This window comes from Oreochromis niloticus, linkage group LG1 (assembly GCF_001858045.2).
Source record: "Oreochromis niloticus isolate F11D_XX linkage group LG1, O_niloticus_UMD_NMBU, whole genome shotgun sequence".
In the NCBI taxonomy this organism is placed as follows: Eukaryota; Metazoa; Chordata; class Actinopteri; order Cichliformes; family Cichlidae; genus Oreochromis; species Oreochromis niloticus.
Window position 1 is genome coordinate 14,253,116 of NC_031965.2, and position 15,041 is coordinate 14,268,156.

A 15,041-nucleotide genomic window follows, 5' to 3' on the forward strand; every position below is an offset into this window, starting at 1 on the left:
GCTACTTCTACCCAAGTGAAAGATTTGGATACAGTTTGTATTTACTTGTTAAGATAGGATAGGAAATAATTCACTTTAATAATTCACTTTTTGACCTCTTATTCTGTGAGTTTATGTGAGCTCCTTCACTGCATGCTTGTGATGGGAGGGTTCAGATAAACCAGTGACCACTCACAGCTTGAGAAATGTCAGGAATGCTGCTGAGCAACTCTCATCTGTAAGGAAGCTTGGCTGCAGAGGAATATGACATCAACATATGCCACAGCGGATCTTAAAGGTTTGGTGTGGATGAAAGTAATTAACTACCAAGTGTTTCTGGTCACTGGTCAAAAATCTGATGGCAATCAGTGGACTGTTTGGTTACTGTAAGTTAAATCTGATTAAACTGCACACAGCTTAAATTAGTGGTAAACACATAGAAATTTACCTGTTTTAACATCTGTGTCATTAAGTTGACAATTTAACCACAAATATTTAAGTATTCTGTGTAAATGATTGCAGCTTTCCATTAGTATGATATGAAATGAAATGCACAAAAATGGTGCAATCATCGTCAAGTGAGTGTGCCGTCTTCATGCTTGAGCGCCTCAGCACAAGCACAGCCTTCAGTCTTGAGCAAGCAGGAAACACAGAGCGGCTCTTGGCAGACGGAGGTGCAGAATGGGTGTGCTCACGGGCGAAACAGTCTTTGAGGAATTAAAAAGATTGGAAAGCACTTTTGCACAACACAAAATATAGCGCCAGAGTGCTGCAGTGGTTGGCACTGTTACCTCGCAGCAAGAAGATCCTCGATGTGAATCTTTCTATGTGGAGTTAGCGGGTTCTCTTCATTCTCTATGTCTGGGTTCACTCCAGCCTCCTCCCAGTTCAAATACATGCAGTTACTGGTGTTAGGTTAACTGGAGATTCTAAATTGCCCATAAGTGTGAGGATGACTGATTGCCTCTCTGTGTTAGCCCTGCGATCCTAGTGGCCTTCATGCATAAGACTAAGATGTTTATGAAGATTTGAAACAGAAAACACAATAATGATGCACAACCCATCATAAAACCTGCTTAGGCTGACGACCAGAGTTTTTAGTTCATAACCGGACACAGTTTTCTACTGTCTAGGCTGATAGCACTGATTCAGGGTCACTCTCTTGTTCTACAAGTCTTCCTTACTTCAGCCAGATGCCATTACATTTTCAGCCCCCACTAACTTTAGCCACTGCGCGGATTGCGTCTTTAAAGGTTCCCGGTACTGTTGCCATAGAAACGCTACAGAGGCGTGCGTTGTTAGAAGGTTTGGAATGTAGTCTTCTGCAGGAAGGAGAGTAAAACTTGGAGACCATACAGTTTATTCTGGCTGAAATTTGAAAAGAAAACGCATAAAGTCATGTTCTCGCAGCTAACGCCTGAGGAGTCGGCTTCACGGTGAGTTTGTGTGCTGCTTCTTCCCGTCCGAGCGAGTGAAGCCCAGCCAACATCAATCTGAGCGGTCAGTGCTGCTAACTTTGTGCCGCTGCTTGTGTGTGAACAGGATGTGGACAGCAGCGGGACGCGACAGTAGCTGTGTCCTTTTAGAAATACTGGCGTTACAGCGAGAGGAGAAAAAGCTGAAAGCTAAGTACGAGGAAAGCAAACAGGTGCGGAATTTTTTCCTCGAGACCTGAGGCAGTCACTTCTCGCGATAGCCGAAGCGTCAGTCTGAAGGGTAGCGTGAACTTTACCAAAGCACTGTAAACAATGAACGATTCTGAATGTTTAAGTATTTCTTATCTTAAAAACGAAAAAATGTATTTAAGTTTGATCAAACGAATTAAGAGCACGTTATTAGGAGCATCTATTCATTCCTAAATAATTATCTAAACAGTCAATTATCTGCCACTTGGAGGCAGTGGCAGGGCTGTACCATCATTCAGTGATTTTAACCATTCAATGATTTTAACAATAAACGTGCAGGACTATATTACATGATATAGCAGGAAGTATTTGTATAAATGCCATAATCATTAAAAGAATTAAGCGATTATTCATTACAGTACAACACTAAAGAATTTAAACGATGCAGTTTGCAGCTGGTGGTCACAGATATTTGCTCTTTCCTTATCCCTGACAGATTTTTCTATACATTTAGTTTTTGTCACTAGTGGTTGCATGAGATGATTCCTTCAGCCCATTGAGGTTCCACTAGTTGAGCAGCTCCTCCAGGATTACACATTTTGAAGGAGCTGTATGTGCCTTCACAAGAAAGCCTGTTGTTCCTCCCAGCACAGTCTCAGTAGTAGAAATAATAGGATATTGGCTGTAGAAGGGCATCAACCCAGTAGGAGCACCAGCCTCTGCACTTTTAAGTAGGAACAGGACAAGCACTGCTAAAATCCTACAAAATTACCTCCAGTGAGCTACTTGTGCATGTTTCTGAACAAACTATCAGAATTAGACTCCATGAGGGAGGCATGAGGGACCCACCTCATTTAGGGGGACCCGCTGGATTGAAATTCACAAAGAATACGAATGCATCTTCACACTATCATGCACCCACTGCCAAACCATGCTGGTTGGTGTTGCAGGCAACATAACATTTGCCATAGTGTCTCCAGACTCTTTAACCTGTGTAAAATATGCTCAGTGTGAACCAGAACCAATTTTAGTGTTTTCTGACAAGACCAGAGGTCTGTGGTCACCACCTGCAAAACCATTTCCTTTTTGGAGGGAAGTCTTATTTGTGCCTCTCCAGTGTACCTGTTGTCACTTTTATTTGCACTAAAGCAGGTGAAATTGATTAGCATTGTTTTATGCTTCCTAACTGGGCAGATTGGGATCCCTTAAGTGCAACTGACTTTGTGTTTTACTGTGATGATCAAATGTTTGTCTTAATTGTTTTGAGCAGTGTACTTTAATATACAGCAACTAATTTTATAAGCACTTGATATGTTTTGTATAAAAATATCTTAATTTTGTTACCCGTGCTCATAGAAGAAGAAGAGTAGGTCTGCATTAGATTTGCATTAAGATTTGCAAGTAAAATTTAAGTATCTCTAAACTGCACTTGAGTAAATACGCTTAGTTACAGCCCAGTACTATGGCATGCTTATCTGCTTGTAGCGAAAATCTCATACAATTCTTGGCATAATTAATTTTTTTTACCCTGTTATGTGGGTTTATGTAGGTGTTGGAGAGTATGCAACAGCGTGAAGAGGATTTGCACAAGAACATAAAGGAAATACAGGACCTGCATTTAAGCTTTGACATGTATCACAAGGTACGACAGGAGATCACGTCACATGCTATAAATGTTATGGGAGGAACAAAAAAAGTAAGGCCCTCAATCTGCTTCTAGGATGAAGAAGCTAATCGAGTAATCGAGAAAGCAGAGCAGGAGAGAAAAAGGGTGCTTCAAAAAGAGGCAGAGATAGGGAGGCTGAAGGAGCAGTTTGCCAAACTGACTGAGGAGAAACAGGAGCTCGAGCATCAGGTGAAGAGACACTCTGTGTACAGAGATCTCATGGAGCAGCTGCTCAAAATAACTAAGGTACTGTAGCTTTTGAATACAAGTATTACAATAAATGTGACAAATATTATTCTCAATTCAGTGCATCATCTGATTTTTTTTAATGCCTGTTTTTAACATATATGGTTAAAGTCAGATATTTGACTGTCTCATAAAAATATCAGCTATATTTGAATGTGATGGCATGAATACATGGCAAAACAGTTTGGGCAGAGTCACCTTTTCCAGTGTGTAGCATCCTGTCTTTTAACAACAATCAGTAAATGTCTGGGAAGTGAGGAGAGCATTTCCTCAAATTTTGGGAATTGAATGTTGTCTCATTCGTGTTTGATGTAGGATTTTAGTTGCTCAGCCGGCCTCGGTCATTGAGCAGGCAGGCCGGTTAAGCACTCAGACTCTTCTACTACAAAGCCACACTGTTGGAACAGATCACAGGCACCCAATGATGATTTTCAGCCATGTCCCTTGCACACAGAGATTTCTCTTTATTTGCTGAATCTTTTGTTGATATGTTCTGTAGACCATGATATAGTCAAACCTTGAGGAACATTTTCCTGAAATTGCTGCAGCTTCCTTGTTTCCAAATAGATTAAGACAAAATAGACACAGACAAAATATGGATTTATGGGATTTGCAAATCACTGCATTCAGTTTGTATTTGCATTTTACAGAGCGTCCCATCTTTTTTGGGATTTGGGGTAACGATTGCTAATGATAGCAGTGGATTTGTTTCAGATTGCAGGCAAACTCTGGCATGTTTGAAATAGATGGCAATTTGCTTTTCAGGCTACATCCTTAATGAGAGTGTAATTGTGTTACAGTTTGAAGATGTGGCGGCGCTCACGGATCATTTAGAGAGTCTCCTCCACTTCAGATGCCAGCTCTCTGAGAGGGAGAGTAAGGCACAGGAGCAGGCTGACGAGCAGAGAAAAGCACTGCTGACACTGGAGCAACAGCACAACCTGCTGTTGCTGCAGAGGAACAACCAGCTGTCTCAGCTCCAGACCGAGCTGGAGAAAACACGCTCTGAAGGTCTAATATGGGTATGACACATAATCCTGGATCAAAATCCCAGCTTCAGTGCTAAGGCGGCCTTAGATCTTGGCGTCTTCTGAATGAACTCTGGTTGTCCTGTGTTCATACAGGAGAAGAAATGGAATAATATACAGGAAACGGCTACAAAGAAAACACTGAAGCTGGGACAGATTAAGATGTCAATTTTAAATCTGTATGAAATGACTGGTGGCCAGATAGGAGGAGAGGAAGGTGTGGATGTGAATGACACTGAGAAACAGCTGGAGCAGGTGTGTACCTTCACAGAGCAGAGACGGTGAGCAGCTGACAGTGAAACATTAAAATGAAGATTGTAACACACACCTCCCTACTGTCTTTTCCTTAGGTCAAGCAGTTCTTCGAGGACCAGACGGACATAGTGCAACAATATCAGCCTCACTCACAAAGGCGTAACAACGATCAGGGAAAACGGAAAAGCAAAAAGCCCACAAATAAAGAAATGTGAACAGACTGTCTTATGAAATTATTTGTACACTGGATCTGTTTAAATATTGTTATTGCTATTTTTATCTAAAGTTCATTTGTGTGTTTATGATTTGAATGAATTAACTCAAGATGAAATAAGTACTGTAATGTGTGTATATATAAGTGCATACGGCTTTAAAATTTAATTCGCTGACTCAACTTCAGAAATGAATTCAGCAAACACTGATGAACATGAACTGCAATCAGCAGCTGCTTTGCGTATACTGTCTATTTATGTACTGTCAGGGTTAAAGTAATAAGGGGGCGCATTAAAATAGCAGGCATGTGCCAGAACTGAGAAACTTTCCATCTAACTACAAATGCACAACAAACACTTGTAGTACACACATAATGAGTTAATTGGTCAGTACGACATTCATTTAGCTACTTATAAGATCTTAATCCAATAGGTTAACAACAACAACAAAAACTTGATTTATATAGCACACTTAAGACCAAGGGTACACCAAAGTACTTCACAATAGTACAGCAGATTAAAACATGAATAATAAAAAAGACCATTAGCAATGTACCAAATATGCTAGCAGGTCAATGGCACTAATTAGGCAAGAATAAAAGTTAAATAAGGAGTAAATATCAAATCATAATCAATAGAAATACATGGATATCAAGTGAAGGGATATATACAATGGCAAGCACGTAAAATGAAGATAGTATAGGAGTATTAACTAACTGGAAAAGCAAGGTTAAATAAGTGAGTTTTTAGTCATGACTTAAATGTCTGGATGGAGTCGGACGCACGAATAGCAATGGGAAGGTTGTTCCACAAATTAGGAGCAACCAGGGCAAATGCACGGTCACCTCTGGTCTTAAGCCGAGATCTAGGCTGTACCAAGAGTAATTGGGCTGATGATCTGAGGGCTCTCCCAGGGGTGTATGGTCTAAGGAGTTCAATGAGATAGCTAGGCGCTATATTGTTTATGATTTTAAAGGTAAGCAGCAATATTTTAAATTTAATATGGTATTTGACAGGGAGCCAGTGCAAATCATTACTTAACTTGTAACTTGGAAATAATGGCACTTGTTTAGTCCCTGACTCCTACTAATAAACATATCAGTGCACAACTCATGAACCCAGTGGATTGTTCCAGTTTCACTTACTTGGTTAATTAGACCTGTTTCCACTTGGAAGTTGGAATAGAAGAAATTATGATGCTGATCATTCAGAACAGTTAGGCTACAATAGTTTTACACAAGCACATTTGGTAAGTACACTTGAATATGAACATACCAAAGAGGTTGGATCTGTGTGTGGTTATATGAGTGTAATTTGTTTTCACTAAAACACAGATTATTATTGTTGTGGTTTTTATGAAAGACTTAGAGAAGACTTTGATTCGTCTAGGAAACAAAGGCATGAAGAGCAAAGCCCAGCTTCAGTTTTTCCCTCTCCTGTATTATTCATTCATGAGTCACACAGCTGCTTTGAAGGGATTTCGAAAAACATTTCCTAACACCTCCAAGAGCAAATATTTGCTTAATAGGAATAAGATGAACATATTTTTTCCTAATCCAGTGATGGTTTCTCTCCAGCCAAGTCAAAAGATTGAATCTAGAGTTCAGAACACTTACTTGAAAAAAGATTTGTAATTAAATTTTTATTTTTGGTTAAATGTATTTTTAATTCAATTTGAATCATCTAGAAAACATTTTAATATAAGAACACCATCTTTGGGCTTTTTTTTTTAATAAACTGGGATGCTTTGCTCTCAGCGAAGATACTACAACCTCGATTTCCCCTCTTCAGAACAATATTCCTCCATTTTGAATTCAAATGCTAGACTTTGACTTCTTTCTTTCAAATAAATGATTCCAGGGAATCCATTTTTAGCAACCACTAGACTTTAGACCTCTTCAAGGGCTCGGGGATTAGACTTTTCTTCGTGTCACAGTGTCATACAAACAAAATACTCCTACAGCCAGAGAAAATCAGATAAGACCAGTGAGATGTTACAGGTAATATCTGTTTATGCGCTTGCAAATGATCGTGGCATCCTGCTGCTTAACACCTGCCTGCGTCACAGGAAAGCTCACCTGTTTCGGGGTGGAGCCACAGATGAGCTCAGACTCAGGGATCAGCTACAAACATTGGCTACTCTTCAGTGGTACTCGTAGGCGGAAACAATGAGCAGTTTTGGTTAGGCCAAAGTGAAGATAGAAAGTCGTGTTTTGTGGAGTTTTTTGTGGTTATTTTTATTTATTTTTTTTTATCTTGGGAGTGTTGCCTCTCTGTTTGTATTTGGAGCCGAAGGTTTTGGGTTGGGTTTTTTTTGTACCCTTTGGTAATCATGCAGAGACTTCCTGTCGCAGTCGTACTGCTGTCGCTTCTGAAAGGTAATTTTTTAATTTTTTTACATGTTAGCTTCATGTTTGTGTAAAAACAAGTGGACTAAACCAGTTTATCAATTAAATGTTAAAAAAACACAAAAATGAACATAAGTATCGGTCACATGACACAGGTGTTTATATGAAGCAATCAAACATGACCGTCTTGTTTCATAGTTGGTTAAGCAAATTATGTGTTACTCGTCTTTATAACCGATTTAAACATTTGTCTGTCGGAGATCATTAATATTTGGGTCCCTTTAGAGATACTTGGGACCCTGAGCATTGATTCACTCTTTAAAGTTAAACCAACGATTTTCTTTATTTCCACTCTGGAAAGAGCCACTGCGCTATGCCCACACTTAGATGAACTCATCGGGTTTCATTCCACCTTTTCAGTGTTTGTTTGGTAGTTTCACAGTAGGCCACTTCCTGTGTCTCTGTCTGTGCCACCTGTTTTTCTGGTTCTGCTACTTTGACATTAACTCCTTGGCTCATAGTAGCTCTCACTCATTGTCTCCTTTCCACTATTCTTCTTCCTGGACTTTTGCTGATAAATAATGTAACCTAATGGATCATTGTATAATACTATATGGTTACTCTCTGTCTGTTGTCTTTCTGCAGTGTCAGTATGCGTTCAGGTGAACGTTCCCTACACGCAGTACAGCACGCTTATGTTTGCCAAAGTGGTCCTCCGCTGCGACTACTCCACCTCTGCGGACCTCCAAAATGTTATTCTCACATGGACTTTCAAGTCCTTCTGCATGGACCCTGTACTGCAGTATTACACCACAGGTACAAAAGCAAATGTCACCTGAGGTGTAGTTGTTTAATGTCACAGAGAGGGTGCTGCATTTGCATTGTAACACAAATATCTCTCCCTGAACTACGCTGTTGACATGAAATGGAGCAGGCAGCTAAAGTGCGGTTATTTTTCAATAAATTCCAAAATGTGGTCTGCCTGAAACTACCTCCATGCCAATTATGAACAGTGGAGAAGAGTAGGGGGGGAAGTGAATAAAGAAAACAAGTGCATAAAATACTATTTATTTAAGTTAGAGAGTGGGGGAAAAGAAGACAGCCATAATGAATGCTTTTCAGACCTCTGTGTATATACTGAGACCTATACAGTAGTTTGCTGTTTTGTTTTAATATAAAAAAAAAAACCCTTTTATATTAAAGTACCAAAAAAACTCCCCATATAGGTGACAGAGATGGAAATCTTACATGTAGATTTAAATTCATATACATTTCTTTGGATTTCTACCCTCTGTGTTCATTTGAACTAATTATTGTTTTTTCCAATCAGTTCTTTATTTTTTTAAATTTTTTTTACTCTCACCTCAGTTGGCGTGGTGCTTCCTACTGCACACATTTCTCATCACAATAAAAATTTGCTGCACTGGAGTGTGTGCTTGTGCTATAGTTTAAAGTAATAACATAATAATAACATAACATTGCTCATCCCAAAGCTGCAACGCGTCTTCTGCCCAAAACAAGAATATCAATTTCATCTATGATCATTTGGGGGTTGTGCCTGATGATCTTGTCTTTTGTGAACCATCAGTTTTATCCCAAACAGCCAGTAACATGTTGTGGCCAGTTGTCAGTCTTTGCATTATTAAGCTTTTATATCTGGTTTTGCAGCATACCAGGCTCAACTACAGTTAGGACAAGATCCGTCAAACGACTGTCCAGATCGTGAACGGACAATACGCACTGTGCTCCAAAGGACAGGAAGCAACCAGCCTATACTGGGAGCAGAGTACCAGCAACGAAAGATTACCATCCAGAACCGTGAGTTCACGCCAAGATGAGCCTAAATCTGATTTTTGAGCTGAAGCACCTCATCTGTGGTCTTGCCTGTATAAATCTTTAAAATAGTTGCTTGATAGAATGTGAATTGTTAGTTTTGATAAAACAACTGTGAGAACTTTTTTTTGTTTTGTTGTTCTTCCTTCATTTTCATTATGTGATAATTTTTGCAGAAATAAAAGATTAATAGTATGTTATCCTGATGGCCTTTTAATTTGTTAGAATGGAAGTGAATTGACTGAATGCTGTCCAGTTCTTTGAGCTTCTGAAAATAGGGCACAACAGAGGAAGTTGAATTAAACTTAATCATGTATGTTTGCATTGTCTGGACAGAGGCAGACTTGGTGATCAATGAGGTGATGTGGTGGGACAATGGGGTGTACGTCTGCAATGTTAATGCTCCTGGAGACACCAGTGGGATCTCTTACAAAGAAGTCAAACTCATTGTCTACAGTAAGAAAGAGAATATGAATGTATACGATTAAACACACATACTGTAATCACATGCACTGCAGCTTCTGTTAATGTCATTAGTGCTGTAATATAGTCTGCTTCTTAAGACACAGAACACAGAGCGTCTCCCTTTTTCTTCATCTTCCTACAGACTGGTTAACTGTGTTGCTCATCATCATCGGTGCCCTCCTTCTCATCCTGCTCTTATGCATCTGCTGCTGCCAGTGCTGCCCTCAGATATGCTGCTGCTATGTCCGCTGTCCCTGCTGCCCACAGAGGTGCTGCTGTCCTGAGAAAGGTAGAAGCTTTCATTTAAGGGTGCTTCAACAACAGAAGTCAAGGAATAAGGCAGCTTGGGAGTTGAGGAGGAAAAAACCCCCCAGCAGATCCCATGAAGGAAGAATATTTAATTGCCTGTATATCTAGTGAATGTTTGATTGCTGTTTCCATTGCTCCACTCAGTTTGGTCATTAACAGATCCTTTCTGCAGGCCTTCATTTGTGTTTGAAAGTACCTATTGCTAATAGCCTTAGTGAAATCAAACATGTGACCTTATCATGCTGCAGATAAAAAGCCCATATACTTTTAGATAACCTACATAGTAGAAATTGTTGTTCTCACCTTTTAGCTGTGATGCAGCATCGTATGGTGAAGCAGGCTCAGAAGGCCATGAATCCTTGGTTAGGAGGACAACCAATATATGCACCACTGAGCCACGTCTCCAGCCAGATGCAACCCAACCCGATGCTCTACCCTGGTACATGCACACATTAATCTGCACATATTAAAATGACAGACGTAAATAGCTTTTAATTTTCTGTTTTCTGACCTTTCTAAATGCTCCCCCCCCCCCCCCCCCCCCCTTCTTTAGGATCTGTTGCAGGGAGCAGCATCCCTTTAAAGGCAATGCCTCTCCCTCCTCCTCAGTCTTCAGCTTACAGCATGCCCCCTCCCAGTGTCCAAGGTAACCGCACACCAGCCAATAACAATCACATGCTCGACTACCTGGAGAACCAAGTGAGGGGGTTGGACGTGACCAGTCCTCTTCTACAGGTATGTTCCCACGACTTTTAATGTAAACAAAAAAACACATTCAAATCTCTTCTTTATTTTTTGAACATCTGAAAATTCTCCTCTACCATTTTCTACAGGCCAGTTTCAATTTCTAAAGCCTACACATGGTGATCATCTAATGCAGGGATGGGCAATTAATTTTCCCCAAGTGGCACTAATGAGCTGTTGAGGAAGGAGAATTGATATTAAAATAACTGTATTGCTTATTGTTACATTCCTCCACAGCAGTCCCAGTTACTCATGTGGCCCCTTTTGGGGGGGGGGGGGAGGAATTAATTCCCCAACCCTGAGATAGTGGGGCTCTACTTAAAATATGCTTGAGGCAAAGGTCGTATTTGTATTTGTTGGTTTACAGGCAATAATCTGTGAACTGTAATGTCTCCTATGCTTCATGGCCTACTACGTCATGGGCGTTACACTTCTTTGAATACTTTTGCTTTCTGTATCATTTTTTGAGCTAACACAAGTCAGTTGCGACTACTTTTTATGACTTATGTCTAATTCTCTGATGACATCAGTCAAAGTGTGACCGTTTCAGACGGGCTCATCAAACCCACAGTGAAGAGAGAGCTTTTTGCTTAGTTTTAAACACGTCTTTCACTTTTTATGTCAAGAATGCATATAGTTAGAGACATTCAGACTTAACACAACAAGTTAATCACAGCATGGTGTTAGAAAATTAAATATTACACTTTAGAACGTCACAAGTGACTTGGTGTCCTCAACCTTGTAATTTTAGTTTCCTCAGGAAACAAAAATTGTTAAAATGGTGGAACATTCCTGCTTTTCTAAACCTGAAATTCCCTGTAGTGGTTCACTTCATTTCTGAGGTTTATCATATTGAGTTATTGACGATAAGTCCCTGATTGATTGATTGATTGATTGATTGATTGATTGATTGATTGATTTTTTTTATTTTTTATGATGCAATTACCATAACGGTATATACTCTATTTGTAGCATTGATCCTGGGCACAGTTTTAGTTTATTTTATTATTTTTTTTAAGTTTTAGTTATATTTATTTCTTCGTATCTCTCTCTTCTTTCAGTCCCAGCCACCACCCCCACCTCACGCCCAGCACTATGCACCTCCTGCCCAGCAGTATGCACCTCCTGCCCAGCAGTATGCACCTCCTTCCCAGCGCATGCCCGTCAATGTCCCATTTTCACCAGGCCCCCCCAGCATGATCTCTGGCCTCGACGATGGCCCAGCAGAGCGTCGTGTCATTACACTTCCACCAATAAGGGAGTCGCAGTTAGGCAGAGTTCCACCTTCTGCGCCCAAGACTCGGCCACCGAGTTCCAGTGAGAGCAGCCGCAGTGGCTACACTCGTCGTGATGAGCGAGGGAGCGCGGGCAGACGTTACCCATCACCTACCAGATCTAGAGGTATTCCCCGTAGCTACAGTGAGGAGTCACTGGATGGGCGGGGTCGCAGCCGGGCACGAGAAGGCATGGACCGCCCTCGATCTCGTTCCAGGGATGACTTGTTTGACAGCAGGTCCAGAGGAAATTACTCTCCCCCAGCATCACGACACTCGAGGGGAGGGTCCTGGAGCTCAGATGAGGGAAGCAGAAGAGGGGCGGTGGGAGGTGCGAGGAGAGGAGGTGGAGGCTGGTCCGATAAACCTCCCAGCTACACAGAGTACGAGCCGGGACAGAAACCAGGAGCACGAAGAAATGATTATTACTCTGTAAGAAAAACCTTGCTTTAGTTTACAAACTGAAATGCAGTTGTATCACACATTTCTCAAACATGCAGTCACTATTAAAAATAAAAACCTCTGTTTGCTATTGCAGTTAATCTAAAGTTAGTATGTCTCTCTCAGGACAAGGCCTCTCGCAGTGGCAACAGCATCGTCATCTGAGCCCTCCATCTACGAAACACACTGACTTCTGTTTCAGAGAGCAAGCCAAGTCATTAGCCTGTTGTCTGGCTCTGGGTAAACCCTTTATACGCCCATATATATACATATATATTATTTTCTTTCTTTCTTTTTTTTTTAAATCTGTGAAATGAATAACTCTTTGTACATCTGATGAAGGACATAAACTCTGAGATTGAAAAATTCAGATATTCGTCATGCTTTCCCCTCTTACAGGTGGATAGAGGTCAAATGGCTCATGAGAGAAGGGAAACCTTTTAAATTAAATAAAACCAAATGATGATTGTGACTTCTGAAGAAATTGTGGTAAAACTCCCCTCAGCTGGTTTGTTAGTCTAAAGAAATTATTCAGAAGGAAATCTGGACTAAAAGCTTGTTGCGTTTTTTTTTTTAATATGCTGAAGCTCTATTTATTTGGTAGTTAATTCTTATAAGGGATAAAGTCATGAAACAAACGTTACAAGGTACAAAAGAAAAGTCTCTCAGGGTGAGTAAACATTTTTGTTTTTGTTACATTATCATTTATAGTCTAAACAACATCAATATGATTACATTTTATGCTTTTGTTAAATCACAAAATATTGCTTTTACATCTCCATAATGTTTTTAGTGTCTTTTGTATTTGCTATATTTTAAAGGAAAATGCATACATTACTTGGCTATGGTTAGAAAATGCATGTGTGCATAACTTATATCTAGGAGATACTAGGAGTAAATTAGTCATACAGTCAATGGAGTGACAGACCTTTTTGATTCATTCACTGTTATTAAAAAGCTATTTTTTTCTCTCTTTTTAAAGAACTGTACAGTCACTTTGTCATAGTACTTCAATAAATCTTTGACATCTGGGGTACAACGTACCTGTGAGTTGCTCTTCTTCCTGTTTGACCTTTGAGCAACTTGATAGTCGCACATGTTGTGTCGGTAAGGGCTTCAAATCTTTGTGATGTTCCACATGTAGAGAGAAATCATCAGAGTAGGTTGTCATATGTGATCACACTGCCACTGTTTTCTTGACAGCCATAGTTTTTGATATTCTGAACTATTTGCATGCCTAAATATAGCCTAAAATGCAAAAGCAATATCAAAGTATGTATCCAAAAGCTATAAATTATCAGACATCAACTATGTACCCCAAACCCCAAAACAATTCACAGTAGAACTGTAAAATAAAGCTGAAATATGATGCAAATTAAAGCGGATGGCAGGACGGTTTGTGTAAAGGTCAAGGTGTTGCAGGAGAATTATAGTTTTGGGGGTTTTTGTTTGGGGGTTTGTCACATGCTGGCAAAGCAAGTCAGTTGTTTTGGCGCTTTAATGTAGATTTTTTTTATTCATGTCTTAATGTCATTTTCAGCTTGGTTTTTTCTTTTTCTGTTATATGGTGCTTTTATTTTATTTTTTTTATTTTTTTATGAAATTGTTTTCTGTAAAGTCATTGTACAAACCTACTTCCCAAAAATTGGGAACCTGTGTAAAATGTAAATAAAAACGAGAATGTAAGGATTTGGAAATCTCAAGTTTTATTTTATTCAAAACAGGACACAGAAAATGTGAAATGTTTAAACTAGGATACTTCACCGTTTCATGGAAAACATGAGCTCATTCTCAATTTGATGGCAGCAGTTCATCTCAGAAGTCCTGGGACAGGGTCAACAAAAAACTGAAAGTAACTCACACTAAAAAGAAACAACTGGAAGAACGGCTAATTAGGTTATTTGGCAAAAGGACAGTAGCACAGTTAAATGTAAAATAATATGTATTTTTCTCAGATTTAAAAGTGCATGAGTTTTGTTTTTGTTTTTTTGTTTTTCCCCGTTTCCTGTTTACACTGTCTTTGTTGAAAGTGCACATGATGGAGCTGAACTGAGAAACCAGACACTAATTATACCTGCTTCTGTTAATGAGGCAAAAACAAACAGCACTTCTGAATGCACTATCATTGTCACTGTTTCAGCAGCATGCCCTAATGCAGCCACACAGTGGTTTCTCAAATATTGTTTATCACTTGATGCTCTTGCTGTACACTTACCAGCCAATTTACCAGTTACATCTGGGTAGTAATGGGTTGAATCCCCTTGTGACTTCAGAGCGGACTTAATTCTTCATGGCATATGTTCAGAAAGGTGCTGGAAACATTCCTCTGAGATTTTGCTCCATACTGACATGGCAGCATCACACAGTTGCTGCAGATTTGTTAGCTGCTCATCTAAGATGAGACTCTTTTGTTCTACCCCCTCCAACAGGTGCTCTACTGGATTGGGATCTTTTGACTGTGAAGGAGTACAGATAACTCATTTTCATGTTCAGTAAACTAATTTCAGATGATTTGAACTTTGTGACATGACATGTTGTCCTGCTGCAAACAGCCATTAGAAGATGGGCACTGTGGGGTCATAAAAGAACGAACATGGTCACAAACAATTCTCAGGC

At 39.8% G+C, this 15,041-nt stretch overlaps 2 protein-coding genes across 4 annotated transcripts; both read left to right on the forward strand.

The window, feature by feature from the left end:
• Window positions 1-1,067: 1,067 nt before the first annotated feature.
• On the forward strand, window positions 1,068-5,032 carry LOC100702804 (coiled-coil domain-containing protein 42 homolog). Of its 3 annotated transcripts, XM_003445736.2 has the most exons (7): window positions 1,068-1,415; window positions 1,522-1,627; window positions 3,154-3,246; window positions 3,325-3,516; window positions 4,317-4,538; window positions 4,641-4,799; window positions 4,895-5,032. In XM_003445736.2, the coding sequence occupies exons 1-7, from the start codon at window positions 1,378-1,380 to the stop codon at window positions 5,012-5,014; spliced, it is 930 nt and encodes a 309-aa protein (XP_003445784.2). In that variant the 5' UTR covers window positions 1,068-1,377; the 3' UTR covers window positions 5,015-5,032. The 3 variants fall into 3 exon arrangements, with proteins under 3 accessions (XP_003445784.2, XP_005466882.1, XP_005466883.1); XM_005466825.4 differs by lacking the exon at window positions 1,522-1,627 and having other exon boundaries at window positions 1,138-1,415; XM_005466826.4 differs by lacking the exons at window positions 1,068-1,415; window positions 1,522-1,627 and adding an exon at window positions 1,652-1,695.
• A 2,053-nt stretch (window positions 5,033-7,085) lies between these two features.
• Window positions 7,086-14,122, forward strand: ildr1a (immunoglobulin-like domain containing receptor 1a). Its single transcript, XM_005466828.4, has 9 exons — window positions 7,086-7,389; window positions 8,005-8,175; window positions 9,028-9,177; window positions 9,529-9,648; window positions 9,800-9,946; window positions 10,277-10,405; window positions 10,520-10,701; window positions 11,772-12,416; window positions 12,552-14,122. Exons 1-9 carry the CDS (start codon window positions 7,344-7,346, stop codon window positions 12,588-12,590), a joined length of 1,629 nt encoding a protein of 542 aa, XP_005466885.1. The 5' UTR covers window positions 7,086-7,343; the 3' UTR covers window positions 12,591-14,122.
• Window positions 14,123-15,041: the final 919 nt, after the last annotated feature.